The sequence below is a fragment of the Euprymna scolopes genome, chromosome 11 (genome assembly GCF_053919585.1).
Source record: "Euprymna scolopes isolate OS-2025 chromosome 11, ASM5391958v1, whole genome shotgun sequence".
NCBI classification, from domain to species: domain Eukaryota; kingdom Metazoa; phylum Mollusca; class Cephalopoda; order Sepiida; family Sepiolidae; genus Euprymna; species Euprymna scolopes.
The window spans coordinates 96,882,125-96,902,481 of record NC_136492.1 but is presented as its reverse complement, the minus strand read 5'-3'; the positions used below and the strand labels follow the sequence as shown (position 1 = coordinate 96,902,481).

Here is a 20,357-nt window from a genome sequence, read left to right as displayed (position 1 = left end):
TTTAATTAAACTTTTGGGACTACTCAGGAAAAAGTATATGAATACTTAAAAATATTCATAATTGAAAATAAATTAATTCAATTAATTTCAAAACACTACTTTTAAAGAATTTCAAACGAAAAATACAAGAATTAATTATTTCAGAGGAAATATACTCAGTGACCTAATTGGCAGGGACAAGGTGCCAGCACTAAAAAATGTCCCCAAAATGGTTTCATACTCAACTGTGAACTCTTTGAAAGGGTCCATATAGACATTTAGTAAGTAACTGTGAAACCGGATTAAACATTTAGGTGTGAGATTCGCTTAGTGCGAGAGGGTGTAAATCCATGAATGGGAGTGGGAGGTAAAAAGTTTTTTTTTTAAATCTACAAGTTTAGACATCCAAACAACTGTTTAAATTACTTTATTATAACTTTTTCTTTAATAATCCATATTTAATAAATATTTATATAAAATTATCCGAAAAAGGCCAAATTTGAAGCATAAATTTGAAAAAAAACAAACAAAAATTTTGAAAGCCAAGCTGCTTAAAAAAGCCAAGCTGGCAACCCTGAATTGAAGCTACTTGACTCACAGACTTATCGTCACTCAACTAGCAGCAGCGTGTGTGACTGGAAGTGGACAGGGCTGGTAGACTGGTACATGTATGCAACATGTATGTGAACAGGGTTGGATCAAATACTGACTTTTAACAATTGAAATGCAAATACTTTCGTTTAGGTTACCAGAAATACAAATACAAATACTTTTACTCCTAAGTCTAAAAATACAAATACAAATACAAATACATTTATTCCTAAATCTAAAAATACAAATACAATTACATTAAAATTGTATTTAAATACAATTGAAATACAAATACAATTGTATTTGATCCAACCCTAAAAGAGACAATATTTTTTATTAATATTATTAAGATATACATATATTTATTATTTCCAATAATAACAGTAAATTATACAGATAAAGAAAATGACCTTGGAATTTCCATAAGTCCCACCAATTTTAATTAATATACTAAATATTTTCATATTGAATTCATTTCATTCAAAATAAATGAAAGACATGAAAGGTATTTATTGTCACTATATTTACATCAATGATCTGTCAGAATTATTTTTCTGATGACCAATTAGTTGTACGAATCTTTCAAATGACTATTGTATGTTGATAACCTCTAATTCCACTCTTCACACCAACTTCATTACTTTGACCCTGTCAAAAGTGATTCTAATTTTCTTCAAAGGGAGTTAACCTTTCCCATTTGCTTTAACCAATTCCAACTACTTAGTCGACCAAAGTCTAGCACTCACCTGAAACCAGTCAATAAGAATTTTATAGCTTGAGTATTTTCTTTGATTCCTTTGATGGATTTAATGTTCAAAAGAAGCAGAATCTCATTTCCATCATTTCCCTGTAGTCTTATTATGCGTTGCTACTTATAAATGAAAGCCTTCGCCATCACATGACCATTTTCATTTGATTTTTCCTTTTTAGTGAACATTCCTTTTTTTTTTACTCGTTTTTGCTCACAAACCATTTAAAAATACTGAAGCCACAAAATAGTTTTGCTTATAACTGTTTTATGTATTTTTCTTTTATTTGTGGCAGTTGGCTTTATAGATAGATATTTGTCACTCTGTCGACTGCAGATGTGGTACAAAAAGTCATTGCAAATTACAAGCCAAGTTTCGATGGTCGATTGACTTCAATCAGACAAGATATTTAGCAGAAACATAAATCAGTACTGGTGGCCTATTATGACTGCTGACTGGTTGCAGACAGACCAAGTGCTTTTTACTCATCAAACGGAATCATTACCACCCCCTCTCCCTTTCAAAACATTAAAGAAAATGGACAAAAAAAAAGGAAAACTATTTGTCACTCACAGTCAGCCATATCATTTAATTTGTGGCATTAAATAAAAGTACAAAACGAAAAGAAAAAAGAAAAAATATGCTTGAAATAAGAGCTTTTAATCTCATATGTTGTTAATTACTTGAGATGTTGACTGCTGTGTAAGGCACAAATAGATGAACTTTTAGTGATGTGTCATTTTCAAAAACAGTTTTATCAGGTGACGTGGTCATCACATATAACTGGATGAACTTAGCAGAGCTCTGTTTTTATTAGTGGATCACCACTTCTCAGTGTCCAAAGGCCACTTGAGAATAAGGGTTAATGAGTCTGAGATGGCCAGTGAGAAAACACTGTGATGATCAGTAATGGTGAAAATTGTGTAGAATTTAAGGGGATGGCTCAACAAGAACTTGTTTACATTACACTTGAAAATATCCATATTATAGTCAGCTGGAAAACAGCCTTGCAAGATTGTGTTCTATAAACAGGAAATTTTAGGAAAGAAACTTTGCTTGTGTCATTTACGTTTAGTTTTAACCACAAATAAGGGACATTGCTGACAGTGGTGGTAGTAAGAAGAGTGTTTGTAGACAGATGAGTGCTTGTAGACAGTAGTGCTTGTTGCAAATGTTTTAAAGGAAGAGGGAGATATAGATTGAAGCTCAGTTCAGCACCTCCCCAATTCATAGATTGATCCCTATCTGCTGGGAGACGTAAGAAGGAGTGGTTCCATTAGCACTCAAGAGGCCTCTTTAGTTTTATTGTCTTATTTAAAATGTTGTAAAAACATATACTGAGTCGCTTTTGATAGTAACATCATATTTGTTAAAAATATTACTGCACATGTACACTTATTTGATCCAAAATTAAATTCCATTAAACTTTCAGTCTGTGGGGGGCGTCAGGCCTTTTTTAGGAACTAACTTCCTCCACAAATAAATAAAAATAAAAAGAAGAAGACTTACATGCAAAACAAATGAAGGTTTATTCACAGACACCAACCATTAACAAATAAAATATAATTCTCTTTATACTGAGTTCAGAAGTCCTTTTTAAGTGTTCGTATAAAAAAAGGAGAATGTCTTTTTTTGTTGAACTTTTCATATGTTAAAACATGTTAAGAGAGGCAATAGGTAATGTTCGCCTGTGAAATTGTATGAAGCGCGCGGAGTGGTGAAAATGGAAGAGTGATAGTAACACGCGTGGAACGTCCGAATGAGAGTGCAGTTGAGAGAGAGATTTGATGTTTGTGTGTGCTTAAATACTATTTGGACCGGCTCCCAGTGAGCTTAAGAAGAAAAGTTTAGAAAAATGTCCTTAGAGAAATCCCATTGGATGGAAACATCACGTGGGGTGTTCTGTACTACGTCTGCTCGTTTTAAGTCGATTTAATATATAAGGCCACGCCGGAATTTGCGTGGGAGTTATTTTTTATTTTTCACGCGCCAACATAATCATAATCATACTGCGCGCCTAAATTGTATTTATTTTTATAACAATTTTTAATCCGAATCTTAACTGTGTCAACTGGCACAAGTCTTAAAAATTGCTATGTTAAATTCAAAACCTCATTCATTATATAATTAATCATCCATCACTCTCTTATAAAGAGTAATGTGCATTTACTAGTATATTTTTAGAGAAGTAAATACACATATGCTCTTCCATCCTGCCATGCAAAAGTTAACAAATAAAACATATACTTTTTCTAGCTCTCGGATGAAGCAATTTCAAATGGTGAAAAAACGAATAGCAAGTCAGACAACAACAACATCAAACTTAAGTTGACCTCTGAAATGAATTGTGACATGACATAGATAAATGATAAAATAAGATTGTAAATGTGTTTGTAAAAACCAATGTAGTAAATGCAGCAAAAACAATATTCATTTCCATAAATTTCCAGGTAAAATAGGAATTAGTAATTATGACAAGACTAGTGTATGCCTTCTATCAAAAATAACTAAAATACTATGATTCGCCAGTGTTTGCACTAATATTATTATAACATACTGTCTAAATCGGTGGGGTTAAAAAAAGAGAGAAGAAAGAAAACGTTTCAAATTGGAAAGTTTAAAAAAGAAATAAAGAAATAAAATAAACTATTAATCCATATAGAAAGAAGAAAGAAAAAATAAAGAAAATATCTCATTATGAAATTAGATTGAATAATTTCTTTTCAGATTGATTTCAAACAGTAGGGAAAAGTCTGATCTGGTATTTGCTTTCTCCCTTCCTCTAAAGATTAAAAATGTGACTGTTTGTAAACTTTCTGATTTCGGAACCCATTAAAACTCCATCAATTTCAGTGTAAACCTTCCTCTTGAAGTCCTATAAAAGAATTTCAGGTGGTAAATTAATAGTTATTTTTTAGTATATTTTTATTGATTTTACTAGAGACAATGGCGAGTTCTTGTATATACTATTGATAATTTTATCAACTGTTTTTCTACGTGTACAAATGTGATTAAGCTTTCTATATCAAGAGAAGCAATGATTTTATTGTTCGATTGTTTGTTTTATAAGGTTTGTGTTACATCAATGACGATTATGTCAGCTAGTATGGAAGTTTGACAAGGTTCACATTGAGTGTATGTTATGATTATCCAAATATGTAAAACAGAATCGTTCCCAGGGGTGAATTAAGGATGGTTGACATGAAGGTGAAAATGAGATGAGAAGCTTGATTGGTGTGACAAAATGGAGGTATTAGTCAAGATGAGGAATGCCATCATCTTTTTTGAGTTGAGAGAAAGCAAAGGTTTTCAAATCAATCAGTGTTTGTGGAAGCCGAATGGGAAACATCAAATAATGTAAGTCTACTAGTGGTTGTTCGAGGCAGTTAGCCAATAATGTAGAAAGAAAACTTTTATAATCGCTAGTGCAAAATGTTACCCCGATAATTCTGCCTGCATGTCACCATTTCAGTTAAGTTAAAAAGTTGACTAAAAATTAGCTAAAAAACCTATCTCTATGGTGTGAGTCAAAAATAAAACCGAAGTGGCAATGGCATGGGATGAAGATTAATAAAAGACCAATGAATGTCTAAAAGGTATTGTTTAAGGTAAACATAACAATTGTAATAGTTTTTGTGCGGAATTTAATTCGTTGAAGAATCAAAAGTGCTAGTGATATCTAGTGTACATATAAAACATTTATTGTTTTTTAAATTTTGACAGAAAAAAGATTATTAGAAAAAATAAAAAATAAGGAAAGGTATAATCAAGCAGTGAATTCTATTATGTTTAACAAGGTTTGCCTAAATGAAAGAATGCTACCTAAATATGCACAATAATATATATATATATATATATATATATATATATATATATATATATATATATATATAAATTCTTTTGTTTTATATCTCCTTTCAGATTTGGAGGCAGTACTTTTCCTCCAATGATATTTTTCAAAATTTTTCATCAACATAATGGACCTGGGGTGAAATACATCAGTGGAAAACGAATGATTAAAGCATCATCTGAAGTAAATATATATTTTTTACTCATTATTGATCCTAAAATCCTTATTGAATTAATAAGATAAGAAAGATGTATTCTTTAAAATATTTTGTAAAAAATTCTTTTCTTTGATTTTTGCAAAGAAAATTCTTTCAAAGGCTTATGGGCATTTTTTTTTGTTGTCTATTGAATGAAAATCTGATATTGATATTTCAGTTTCACTATATGAATTGCACTTTTGCCTAATGGATAGTGTCACAGACTATGGAATCAGCAATGCTGAATTCAAATTCTATCAGCTCTATTGTATTAATACATAAAATTGCACTAATATCGTTTGGAAAGGCATGCACCAGCACTTTTCCTCTAGTTATGGATAAAATAGTGACTTTTGTCTGTGCTCTGATATGGCTTGTACTATATGACTTCCAATCAACCAGAGATATAAAATAAGGTGCACAGAGCAGACAGAAGAGTGTGTATTCTACTGGTAGCCCATACCTACTATTTGTAAATAGTGTGACATTCCTATTGCCGGGTGTCACTAGATCACCTTGCAATGAGATACCGCCATTGCCTTAATTTCACTTTGCCACATAAGTAAATGGAGCCTGCAGAAACTTTAAATCAGGTAATCGAATTTGGCCAATCAAATTAACCCTTTCCATTTAACGTGTGGGTGAAGGCGCATGCCAAGATCTGGCACATATTAGAGAAATCACTTCTGAAGTGACAGTGAAAATGAAAAGAAGTTCCCTTTTGTTGTCGTCACCGAGGCTAAAGAAAGCAGCAGAAATGAATCTTTTCAAAACGTCCAATGTCTGACAGACAGGAAAAGGCAGATACAAGAAACACAACAAGAGCGTTTTGAAATGAATCAACTGTTTGGACAAGAATTATATAAATACTTGACCTTTCTGGCTTCTGAATTGAATGGCACAACACTTAAAGTTTGGAGTTACTAACTCACAGAAGTAACAGAGAGAAATGGGAAGATATTTTATTTTGAACGGAAATAAAATGATGAACTTGGTGCAGCTTGAGTTGGAAGTACGCATCTCCCCAAGAGGACACCCTGCAACACAAGATCGTTATGTTTTTGCAAGTCGTGGACCTTACTTAATTTTAACAAGCCATGGATTTGACTTAAAAAAGGGGAAAGAAAAAAGGAGGACGCCATGAGCATCATATGTGAATTAATATTCCCCTCGTGGATTTAATCCAGTGGAAAAGTTGGTGATGAATTGATTTTCATTCTCTATTTCTTTCCAGGTTTTCTCCTTTTAAATATCTTATGTGGTGTTTTAGTGGCTGGCAACTCAATCTAAATGACTTTGGAACTGGCACGTTCATGCACATTTGATCAATTTACACTTTGTTTGACTTTCATCCTTATATATTATATCAATAAGAAATCATCCTGAATGAGAAATTTAGCCCCACCATGCTACTCTAAATTGAGAATTTTAAGAGACTTTCATTTTTCGTCTTTACTTTCCTTTTCAGTTCTGTTGAGTTGTTGATTTTATATAAAAATAAAAACAAACCAAAAGAAATTTAAACATTGATTCTCCAGATTTGTATCCTCCTTTCAATTTTAGCATTTGCTGAACATTTTTGCTCTTCACTAACTTACCAAAATAACCTGTCAAGTTCACTTCCTTCTTTATTCGAGGAGTAGAAAAATGTAAATATAGAGACTCCAGAGGGATATAAGCATATTAGCCCTACCCAGTTCGGTACCATATGAAAATTTTGCCCATGGATTTTGTTTGGTGGGATAGAGTTAGGTGGTGCATTTATTGTGGGGCCGGCCATCTGGGAACAATCGACCCACCAACTAACAGTTGTGGAAGTACCAGTGGTGGTTCTTTATCTTCTTTTTCTTGTTTACCAAGCTTTCTTTGAATATTGTTCTTTACATTTATCTTTCTGGCTAATCGAGCTAGTTAAAACATGGTTTATTAAGAACATTATTTAATCTTAAAAATTATTTAATCTACACACCTATGTAACAGTTAATTATACAATACATAGAATTAATGAAGAGTATACATCATGGGCCCATTTGACTTAATGGAGATCATGGTTCAATTCTCAGTTGAATTGTGCCAAAAACTTAAAAGATGGTACTTGATTCATTCTTTTGAAACACTCAGCGCTATCAGGTGAGGATCAAGAATAAGTGGAGTAGTCCTGGGAAAGAAGTGGCGGCCTCCCCTACACCTCAGTATAGTAACTAACGAAAATGAAGCTTCTGTATTGTTCTCGACTATGATTAACCATTTAACTTTTTACTTATGAGCACACTAGCAGCAATAATAATACACTAACATCAAAGGATGAAAAATTACGGTACTCTTGCAGTATTTGACCCAGATCCTTGGAATTTTCCATCAATCATGTCTTGAGCTTGACCGGCAATTACTGGATTAAGCCAAATGAAGTAACAGATAATTTGGGGGGTTTAAAACTAAATTTGTTTATTTTTTTTCATTCAATTTCTTACAATTTGAAAGTCGTCTGCTTCCATTTCAATGGTGATTTTTTATTGGCTGATCAAATGCTCAGCCATTAAATAAAAATATAAACAGAAAAAATATTCCCTCTTCACTCCAAAAATAATTAAAACATTACATTTTTTTTATACAAGAAACAAAAAAAAAATGTTGTTTTAGCATTTCAACATTTGAACAATGCTCGGTTTAATCCGGTGATTGCCAGTTGAGCCTGGCCCATGATATACAGAAAATCCAAAGGAACCAGATCAAATACTGCACGAGTACCAAAATTTCTACAACTATTGGGCAATAATGTTGTGAACTTTTACAATAACTTAATGTAATTAAACTTTTTGTGATGATAGATATATAAAAATGTGTGAAAGTATGCAATATTACATTTTTGATGTTGAAGTCTATCTCTTCAGTGTCTTATAATAAAATATGCATTTGATTAACAACATTTCAGGCAACTGAAGATTCTTTGAAAATGATGGGAAATCGGATTTTCTTTGAGAATATACTTCATGATGCTATGCAGGAAAGCACTAACCGAATCACTGATGAATTAAATGTCATAACATTGAAAGATTACATGCAGGTTTGTTTCATTTTCTTACTTCTTCAATTGAACCTAAAACATAACATAGTAAAAGTGATGGAAACCAATAATGATGATATGCCATAAAGTACAGTTATTGTTTGATACTCGTCTCAATTTCCTCTGGAATGGATGTGAAAATGACAAGATAATCTGAAGAATTCTTTTCACAGTTTTTTCTGCTTTGGTGCTTAGGAATCTATCTGATAAAAAAGAGTTTCATACAGATTGTTGTTTCTCAATAATGGCTCTGTACAAAGACATTTGTACCCCAAATATAGTTCTTTTTTATATACCAGAATATATGCTTTGAGAGAGGGAGTGAGAGAGAGAGAGAGGGAGAGAGAGAGAGATAGATAGGGGGAGGGAGTGAGAGAGAGAGAGAGAGAGAGAGAGAGAGAGAGAGAGAGCAATGTCTCGCCTTTCTTAGACCTACATAATTTTACATTTAATCGTTCACTCCTTAAGGCATCTCTCATCTGACTACTGTCTTTAAATCTTCAGTTTTCTCCAAAAACTCCTAGCATGCTATGCAATTATATGATTCCTCTTTTTGGATTGGCCTTTCACTCACACTTTCCTATTCACCTCATAATTGAACTCAGATACTTATAAAAACTAAATCTGATGTAGGCAAAAATGGAATGTAACAAGACCATCACAATGAAAGATGACGACAATGCCTTAGGATCAACATTTGTTAATAAAAATTAATATTACAATAGACACTTTATCCGCTGGTGAGATCACAATTTAGTAGCTTTGATAAGAGTTGGATTACTTCTTGATTGTCATTCATCCCAGGTTCACTCTGACCCAGAGTAGTAATACTTATCATGGTTCTATCCAATATTTACTGACTAATTATTTGCAAAATATGTCTACAAAACAAATTCACCTACAAACCGTTCGTCATGTGTGACTTCAGCCTAAAATGATCTAACAAAGTTTAGCATGCCATAAAATGCAATTCTCAACCAGTGAATAAATGAATATTTTAAGATATTAAGAATACAAAGAGTAGGCACCTTTACCAAAATGATTAAATTTAGCATTAAATAACATAAAAAATTGATGCAAAAAACAAAAAAAATTAAACCTAAAATAATTTGTTTGAAATAATGCATAAAATTTTCAGAAATTTACCAACATATGTATATTTTTTAGTTCATATGTATATTTTTTTCAATTAAGCTTATCAAGCTTGTGTTTTAGTATAGAATATGATAGATATTAAGAACTGAGTTAATGAAATATATTGTAAAATATTTATCAAAAATATATGAGGGCCGTGCAATAAGTAATGCCCGTGACCCACTTCTCATAGCAGTAGAGCAATGAAACGTGGCACAGTTATTAGTCTTTCTCTACATAGGAACCACCCAGAGTTATGCATTTCTCCCATCGTTTCATGCAGCTCTGAAGACCGTTTTTGTAGAACACCCCAGGTTGGTCCTCCAACCATGATGTGACTTCAGAAATCAAGGCTGCATCATCTGGGAAACACTTTCCTTTCAAAAACAACTTCATGGCTGGGAAGAGGTGAAAGTCAGAGGATGCAAGGTCAGAAGAGTAGGGAGGATGGGGGAGGATTTCATAACCACACGCCCGTGCTTCTTATCTGGCGACATGCGAGTTGTGGACCGGAGCTAAGTCCTGCAGGAGGAGGGTACGTTTGCTGATCTTGCCCCGCCTCTTGATTTTGATAGCTTGCCTTAATTTCCTCAAAAGTGAAGCATAATAGGCTCCTGTAATTGTGGTACCCTTTGCTAGGAAATCTGTCATCACTACTCCGTCCTGGTCACAGAAGATTGTGAGCATGACCTTGCCAGCGGAGGGGTGCACCCTTGCCTTCTTTGGAGGTGGTGAGCTCAAGTGCTTCCACTGCATTGACTGGGCTTTGGTCTCTGGATCATAGTGATGGACCCAGGTTTCATCCTGTGTAATCAGTCTTTTGAAAAACTTTGACTCCTCTTCTTGGCACATCTCCAAATTCATCCTCGATCACTCGATGCGTTCTCGCTTCTGGAATGGTGTGAGCAACCTGGGAATCCATCTGGCAGACACCTTATGCATATGCAAATGGTCATGAATGATAGTTTCCACAGACCCTGTACTGATCTTGACATCTTGGGTTATTTGGCGAATAGTAATGTGCCAATCTTCCAAAATGACAGCCTCAACTTGACGGACAGATACCTCATTAATGGCAGAAGGGGGGCGACCAGGTCTGGGAGCTGTTTCCACAGACTTCCGGCCATGTTTGAATTCACGATGCCAACATTTTACAAGATCATATGATGGGGCATTATCACCATAAGTTTCTTTCATTTCATCAAAAGTCTCCTGTGGTGTGCGTACTTTCAAATACAACAACCGGATCACTGCTCGACATTCAATATACTCCATTTCACAACTGACTCAGTTCAAACACCTGTAAAACAGAAACCACAATTAGTTCAGAGCTGTAATTTGCCACATAACCCGTAGAGATATAAATTATTGCACATGCAAAATTTCAGCTAGATCAGACAACTGGAAGTGGGTCAGAGGCATTACTTATTGCACGCCCCCTCATATTGTCATAAAATCAGAATAAAGTGACATTTTTATTTGCTACTAGCAGGCATGAATTAGACTGCCATGTGTACTTTTGTTCCTATCCCCGAACTGCATGTTACCATTTTTAACTTTTAAGTCATAAAGAATATAAAATGTTGTTTATGAGGTGATCTGAGCTAAACAGATACCTCGCGATATAATTGTAAAAGATAAACTTGAAATCTGTGTAGAGAATAGGAACGACCATTAAGACGGGACACACAAAAGAGTGACACCGTCGTCTAATTAGTAGTATATATAGAGCACGCACGCACGCACGCACGCACCGGAGGAAGAACGACGACTACGACGATAGTCGACTCGGAAACCTTACATGGCGCTACGAACAGGATTTATTTTTCAACATAATTTCTTTTGCACGATTTTTGGAGTATAATGGCGTCAGGACAACACGAGGACGGCCAATACATGCAGTTGATTCAACAAATAATAAATCTGCAAAGAGAAAACAATGAGCTTCGCGGAGGGAGTGCCTCGAGTCGGTCTAACACCAAGAAACCAGACCGGCCACGTATCGAACATGGATTCACCGACGCGGACTGGGCGCTTTTCATCGACTCGTGGGCCCGATACAAACAAATGTGCGGCCTTACCGACCCCGTGGAAATCCACAATGAACTAAGGACAGCCTGCTCAAATGAGGTAAATAAACTTTTATTTGACTTAGTTGGGCCTGAAACCCTCAATTCTGTCACAGAGGAACAACTCTTAAGGCATATACAGTTCATTGCGGTGAAAGGTCTACACCTGGAGGTGCATTGACATAAATTTCATAACATCAGACAACAGACGGGGGAGGGACCCGCACAGTTCTTGGCAAAGCCTCGGTCCCAGGCACGGTTTTGCAATTTCATGGTTCTGTGCCCCAACGAGAACTGCCGGCAAGCCGTAAACTATTCGGAGGATATGGTAGCTGGCCAACTCGTAGCCGGTCTGGCAAATGCGGAGTACCAGTGTAAATTGCTGGCCGAAGCAAATATTCTAACCACTGTGGAGCAGAAGCTTCACAGGCTAGTTAGTTTAGAAACTACAGAGACGTCTGCTCCTCAGTTGCAACGAGGCTCAGAGGGACACTCGACTTTTGGCCTACTAACAACCGAGAAAAAACCATCTCGGAAGGAGCAGCCGCTCAAAACCCCTCAGAATAGTCCTTGTGAAGGGTGTGGGAGGACCTCACACCCCAGTGGGTTAAAAGGGCGGAAGAACTGCCCAGCGAGGGGGCTAAAATGTTTTAATTGTGGCGTCACAGGCCACTTACAAAGAGTGTGCCGGAAACAGGAGAGGTCGACGGCGGAGTCAACAAACGATGCCACACGTCAATCGAATATTTTCGGCAGCAGAATGGAGGGGGCACCGGCATGTTACAATCAAAAAGGTAGAATAGCAGCAGTGCCACACCTTGCATGGAGCAGTGGTGGGTTCAGGAGAAGTCCCCCTGAGCCACCACCCTCATTAATGGTCGATGTGTCCCTGATACCAGAGTCCCAGGCTAAATTCGGGTGCGCTTTGGATAAGGGAGTAAGCCGTCGAAAACACCGCATCCAGGCCATTGCAGATACCGGTGCCCAGACGTGTTCGAGTGGCCCAGAAATATTGAAAATATTAGGGTGCACCAACAGGATCCTGATACCTACCACCCACAGGATACGGGGAATCACAGACGAACCCCTAGATATCAAGGGGGTGGTCCTGACTCAGATTAAGCTCGGTCAGAAGGAAACGCGACAAGTGGTCTACGTTTCAGAAAACACGTCAGGATTCTACTTGTCAGAATCGGCCCTCAAAGACCTAGGAGTAATCAATTGCGACTTCCCGCATTGAGTATCAAAGGCCGATTTATCGGCTTCAGAAAGTGGGACAGCACCGTGTGGATGTCCGAAAAGAGAATCCGTCCCGGACAAGCCAGCGAGGATCCCGTTTACCCCCACTGGAGATAATAGGAAACGGTTAGAGAAGTGGTTACGTGAACACTTTAAGTCCAGCGCATTCAACACCTGCCCCCATCAACCGTTACAAGTCATGTTAGGGAGGCCGCTGGATATAACTTTTACCCCAGGGGCGAAACCATCGGCCATACACACACCCATTCCAGTCCCGCATCACTGGAAGAAAACTGTTAAGGATGATTTGGATCGAGATGTTGCGTTGGGTATTATCGAACCGGTACCAGCAGGCACACCTATGATCTGGTGTTCAAGGATGGTAGTCGCTCCAAAGAAAGACGGGTCACCAAGAAGGACGGTAGACCTACAAAAATTGAATGCAGCAACGATTAGAGAGACTCATCACACACCGTCCCCTTTTAATCAGGTGTCCGTGGTGCCTGCCCAAACCAAAAAGACTGTCTTGGACGCATGGAATGGGTACCATAGTCTGCCACTCTCCCCAAAAGCCCGGGACGCGACCACGTTCATAACGGAATGGGGTCGTTATCGGTATCTCAGGGCTCCCCAGGGTTTTCACGCATCCGGGGACGGGTACACGCGCCGGTTCGATGACATCACAGTTGACATGCCTCGAAAGACCCGGTGTATAGACGACACACTCCTATGGGACAGGTCCTTAGAATTGGCTTTCTGGCATACTGTGGACTATATTACCCATTGTGGTAAAAGTGGGATAGTCTTTAACCCTGACAAATTTCAATTTGCTGACGATGAAGTTGAATTTGCCGGCTTTGTGATAACCTCGGACGGCGTGAAGCCAACTAAAAAAATGACGGAGGCTATTCTCAATTTCCCGACCCCAACGAGCATTACTGGTATCAGGTCCTGGTTTGGTTTAGTTAACCAGGTGTCGTATACATATGCACAGGCCGATATAATGGCCCCTTTTCGAGAGTTGCTGCGGACAAAGAACCGTAAATTTTACTGGGATGACACATTGAATAGACTTTTCAAAGAGTCGAAGAGGAATATCGTTCAGAAAATCGAAGAAGGGGTGAAAACCTTCGATATGAACAGAGCGACCTGCCTTTCAACCGACTTCAGTAAGGTTGGCATTGGGTATTTTCTATTCCAGAAGCATTGCCAATGCCCAACGGAATTAGGTCCCAACTGTGGTAAGGACCACTGGAAGATGATTTTGGCCGGGTCTCGCTTCACGAAAGATGCAGAATCTCGTTATTCCCCTATAGAGGGGGAGGCTCTAGTGCTGATTTATGGCTTGGAGTCTTGTAGGATGTTCATCCTGGGATCCCCAGACCTATTGGTCACCGTGGACCACCAGCCCCTAGTGAAAATTTTCTCGGATCAGATCCTTGAGAATATAAAAAATCCCCGCCTGTTCTCATTCAAGGAGCGGTCGTTGATGTACAGGTTCCAGATTAGGCATGTTCCTGGGAAACTCAACGCAGCACCGGACTGCACATCCTGATACCCGGCGCCGTCAAGACACAGCAGACTAAAGGGCACTGACACTTCCCAGCAAATCGAGGGGAGTATACAAGCATCCATCATAGCTGCATACGCACATGACCCCAAGTTCCGAGCGATCACCTGGGATAGGATAGTCGCAGCTGCAGCCACCGATGAGTGCCGAACGTTGGCGTCATACATTCAAGACGGGTTCCCAAGGTCACGCCACGAACTACCACCAGAAATCCGGCAATTCTGGCCGATGGCAGACCAACTATATTGTCTGGAAGGGGTACCCATAAAAGGGGACAAAATTTTGATACCAAAACGGCTTAGAGCCGAGGTGTTAGAGGCATTACACTCCACCCATCAAGGGGCGAATGGTATGTTGGCTAACGCCAGACAACGGTTATTTTGGCCTGGTTTAGACGCCAGCATCCGACAAACAAGGGCGCAATGTCGGAATTGCAATTCAATCGCCCCATCCCAGCCTAGGGAACCACTAATGCCACCCATAAACCCGGAATTACCATTTCAAAAGACAGTCACTGACTTGCTAGATATGCACGGGAAAAGTTACATGGTATACGCGGACCGATATACCGGTTGGATTGAGGTCGCACCACTACCATCAGGAAGGGTTGCAGCGGTGTGTAACGCCCTGAGGGTTTGGTTTTGCACGTATGGTGCGCCGGAGGAAATATCATCCGATGGAGGGCCACCATTCGATTCACTAGAATACAAATCGTTCTTAGAAGACTGGGGCGTAAAAAGGCGCATATCATCTGCACATTACCTCCAGAGTAATGGCCGAGCTGAACTGGCCGTAAAAACAGCCAAAAGAATGCTGATGGACTGCGTTGATGGCTACGGACACCTACATCATGATCGGGCAGCACGGGCGATGATGACTCATAGGAATACGCCCAGTCAGGACCTTGGATTGTCGCCGGTGGAAATACTATATGGTCGAACAGTAAGGGGCCATCTCCCCGCACTTCGCAAAAATACTGCATTTACAAGCATTGGACGGAGACCAGAGATTTGAGAGAGAGGGCGATGGCGAAAAGGCACGTACTTAACAAAGAACAGTACGACATACACAGCCGCCCCCTCCAACAGCTCCGAGTCGGCGAGTTTGTGCAGGTGCAGAATCAGGAGGGACCAAATCCACGACGATGGGCGAAAACTGGGAGAGTCGTCGAGACAATGGGTAACAGGCAGTACAGGATACAGTTGGATGGTAGCGGCAGGATCACATTACGCAATCGCCGTTTCCTCAGGATACGCCGGAGTATCCACCCACTCAACAACCCCATCAACCACCTCCCCAAACACCAAGAAGGGAGGACAGCAAACCACCGTACAACATGCATGAGATGATGGAGGTGGAAGAAGCTGATTGTGACACATCAGAAACAGATATGGAGGTGGACCAAGATCCGATCAACCACAAGCCAATGCAGACGAGTCCGGTCCCATGACGCAGCATGAGGGTAACACGAGCACCAAGGCCACTTTCCCCTCAAATGCAAGGACCAACTCACTACTACACGGAATTCTCCAGTCACATGACCACAAAACGACGGTAGTGTGGTCACATGGTGGGGGAGGGCATGTAGAGAATAGGAACGACCATTAAGACGGGACACACAAAAGAGTGACACCGTCGTCTGATTAGTAGTATATATAGAGCACGCACGCACGCACCGGAGGAAGAACGACGACTACGACGATAGTCGACTCGGAAACCTTACAATCTGTAGAAAATCTTAATTTCAATTCGTTTTTTTATTTTATTTTAAAATTGAGTCACAAATTCATGCACCAAGTGGATTTGTTTTCATCATCATCATCATCATCATCATCATCATCATCGTCATCATCATTGTTGTCGTCGTCGTCGTCGTCATCATCATCAGCAGCAGCAACAGATTCTTGTTTACTTTTGAAAAACGTTTCTTCTTGTTTAAGATATTTTTTATCAGGCAATAGTATATTTTTGTAAATTTGTAACGCAAGAAAATAGTTGTGATGTCTTTCCGTTGTTCACAACGTGTTTAGAATGGTAGTTTGAGAATTCAGCTGAACTTCTTATCTATGTATTTGTATGTCTGCCCTGTCATCTCTGTCACCATAAAATCATGTCTTAGTAAAGATAATTGAATAATAAAACAATATAATCTATTGTTATACTAAAGCTAAGTTTGTCAACGTTTATTTCCTATACATTTTAATGACACAAAATACATGCTAAAATATTTTTCATTCTTGAATTTACAAAAAACAATTTAATTCTTTTGATTAGCTGTCCATTATAATTAACTGACCAATTCACCAATTTTTTTATTTAACTATTTCTGTTGTCTTCTCGTTTGATTCTATGTTGATTCAACCACGCTGAGAACATTTAGAGAAAAAAATGGCTCTCTATTTTCAGCTAATGTACTTAGTATGTTAGTACACACCATAAACACATATGCAAATTTGATATAAAGACGATAGGAACGTTTACTTGTATATTTCCCTAGGGAACTTACTATTTTTACAATTTTGTTAATAGATGTATAACTGTTTATGAATTATGAGTGGAACAAATATTGTTACCCAGCTGTAGTCTGCTAAAAATAAAAAATTGAAAAAAATAATTAAAAAAAAATTTTTTTTTCATTCTAGGTGGGTTGAACCGACTTCCTCCTAACTGATGTGAAGTCTTGATTAATCAATATTTTACAAACAAGAGATTAAACAATGTCATACATTTCCAAGCAACAGTAATGATAAGTAATAAGTAGAGAAGAATTTAAAAATAATTTTAATTTTCAACTGCATAAAATTTTTAAATATGTTTCGCAAAAATTAATTCATTTTAAACTGTTTGTACAATAAGAAAATTAACTAATTGTGTTAACTATATATTATGTTTTATTTTCAGTATTTAGCCAATTTGGATGAAACTCCTGCAAAATTTGGTGGCAAAAGTAATTTTTGGAGATTGCTAACCTTAGCTGGTAAGTACTTAACATCTTAGCTAAGAAGGTCTTGTATCATTCCAATGTGAGGGAATTTAGCACATGAAATAAAATTTCAGACAAAATGGATTGTTTTCTATATAGAATAGTAGATAAGCAGGGCAACAAAGTAGTATGAATAAGATCACAACAACATCTATAAAGCAAAACTGATATTTCAATTTATATAGAGAAGCTTTTCTATGTTAAATTATTAAGCTCATTTGCATTGATCAAAATCGATCAAAATCTTTTACCAAATGTTTCATAATTTCAATGTGTAAAAGCTGTTTCAACTTGAGCTCTGAATAAATTTGATGATTGGATAGAAATCCGAAGTATGCATTATTTAGATTAATCGGACAATTGTTCTCAGCTTGAGTGTTATCTGCACAACGTTTCAGTCGATGTAACCTCCAACCTTCGTCAGTTGTAAAAGTCGCCATGTTTTGGCCAGAAAAACTTACAAAGTACTTTATCCACTGCACTGGTCTGGAGATTTATCTTATTTTTTTAAAATTTTTGTCACTATTATTTACTTTTTTAATGTTTGTACATATTTACTTTATTTAATTGTATTATGTAAAATAAAGACATAATTCTGTCTCTGTGTGTTCGGCTAAAAGTCAGAAACTATTCATAATATACTTTATAACATGGAATTTAGGGAACAAGTAAGGTATAAATACCCCAGTTGACGAGAGAAACAAGGGGGGTGCAGCTTTCAGTTGACATCACTTTTATCTTGACTTTTGCACACCGCATTCTGTAAACAAGCAAAACATTCTGCAGACAAACACAGGTCGACATAAAGTCACTAAATTATATGAAGAATCTTTCCAAGTTAAAATCTATTGAGAAATACACATTTTGTATTGAGAAATACACACTTTAATTATATAAACATTAGGAAAAGTTATCCAATATAACCCAAATTAAACAACCATTTTGGGATAATTTTCTATCCATTTGTTGCAGTATTAAAAAAAAAAGTTTCAGATTAGATTTTTTTAATACTTCATACAATTTTGGCTTTTCTGACTTTCGAATTTTTTGTTATTTTAATCAACCACATAATGATTAAATTAAAATTTAATATCTTAAGAAATATTTTAAAAAATATAATTCATGGTTGCTAAAGTTAATTTGAAATAATAATTGTATTAAAAAAGTACACAGAAAATATTTTTTTCAAAAATTTCCTTGACCTTTTGTATAGTAGTTGTTGTGATACTGCATTTCATTTATCCTCTCCTTGGTCAGTGATGGAGAAATCTTTCTAGATTGAGGTAGTTTCGTAATGACAAAAACCTGTGTATGAGATTTTGTGTAAATGTGGAAACCTCTACAAAACTGAGATTTGCTGACAAAAGTCAGGCTAGTGGAACACCAAAAAGCTATAATACATAGAGAAATTGAAAAAATCAGGTATGGTTGACACATATCGAGAGAAAAAGGAATTCATTCCCTTAGGGGATGAAATGAAAATTATAGACATTAAATTGATGAAAAGTAAGATGACTCAAAAAAGCGACCCATATGCTGGGAAATGATAATCTTAAAAAAAAACTGCCCCTCTTGTTACCCTCATTGGTTTGAGACTGAATTTTGTTTTAAAAGAAAGATATTACTATAACCCTATCCAAGTCGCAACCTCTTTCATTAAGTCATGTCAAGGATCAAACTCAGATAATTCTCGTAATGTTCTTGGCAACCTTCATGGGTCGCCAAGTCCTAATAAGACTCAATTCACAACTCAGGTAAATCCAAATGAACTCTTCTAAGCATCTGAGATCCCACAGTGCGCCTCTGCTATACAAAAGAGTGGATTACCCTTCACTTGGTTTGGCGGCACTTCTGCTGTACAAGAGAATGGATTAACCGTCACTTTGTTTGGTGGCACCACTGCTGTACAAAAGAATAAGGGATTAACCTCCGTTTGGTTCAGTGGCGCCTCTGTTGTACAAAAGAGTGAATTAACCTTCATTTGGTTGGTCAGTTCGGGCTGGTTGCTGTAGAATAAAATTTTTCTTTCAAACTTTCCAAAAAACTCACAACATAACAAGCAATTAACATATATTTTGAGGACTTTGAAGAAATTACATCAGTATATTATTTTTCAGATGAATCTCATTATATTAGTTTTCAAATGTACCTCTTTTTATCATTTTTCAAATGTACCTCATTATATTATTTTTCAAATATACCTCATTGTATCATTTTTCAAATGTATCTCTTTTTACCATTTTCAGATGTACCTCATTATATCATTTTTCAGATGTATCTCATTATATCATTTTTCAAATGTACCTCTTTTTAACCATTTTTCAGATGTACCTCATTATACTGTTTTTCAGATGTACCTCATTGTATCATTTTTCAAATGTACCTCATTGTATCATTTTTCAAATGTACATCATTGTATCATTTTTCAAATGTATCTCATTGTATCATTTTTCAAATGTACCTCTTTTTACCATTTTTCAGATGTACCTCATTATACCATTTTTCAGATGTACATCATTTTATCATTTTTCAAATGTACCTCATTGTATCATTATTCAAATCTACCTTATTGTATCATTTTTCAAATGTACCTCATTGTATCATTTTTCAAATGTACATCATTGTATCATTTTTAAAATGTACCTTATTGTATCATTTTTCAAATGTACCTCATTGTATCATTTTTCAAATGTACATCATTGTATCATTTTTCAAATGTACCTCATTGTATCATTTTTCAAATGTACATCATTGTATCATTTTTCAAATGTAAATCATTGTATCATTTTTCAAATGTATCTCATTGTATCATTTTTCAAATGTACATCATTGTATCATTTTTTAAATGTACATCATTTTATCATTTTTCAAATGTATCTCATTGTATCATTTTTCAAATGTACATCATTGTATCATTTTTCAAATGTACATCA

The 20,357-nt window shown here is 36.7% G+C and overlaps 1 protein-coding gene across 2 annotated transcripts in view; it reads left to right on the top strand.

Moving 5' to 3' along the window:
• Positions 1-20,357, top strand: part of LOC145287977 (uncharacterized protein CXorf58-like) — a 53,435-nt gene that overhangs the window by 26,733 nt on the left and 6,345 nt on the right. For both annotated transcript variants that reach the window (XM_080135953.1, XM_080135952.1), the window contains exons 5-7: positions 5,241-5,352; positions 8,298-8,429; positions 17,343-17,418. In XM_080135953.1, coding sequence (XP_079992079.1) covers positions 5,241-5,352; positions 8,298-8,429; positions 17,343-17,418 — 320 coding nt within the window. The remainder of the gene's footprint in view (positions 1-5,240; positions 5,353-8,297; positions 8,430-17,342; positions 17,419-20,357) is intronic.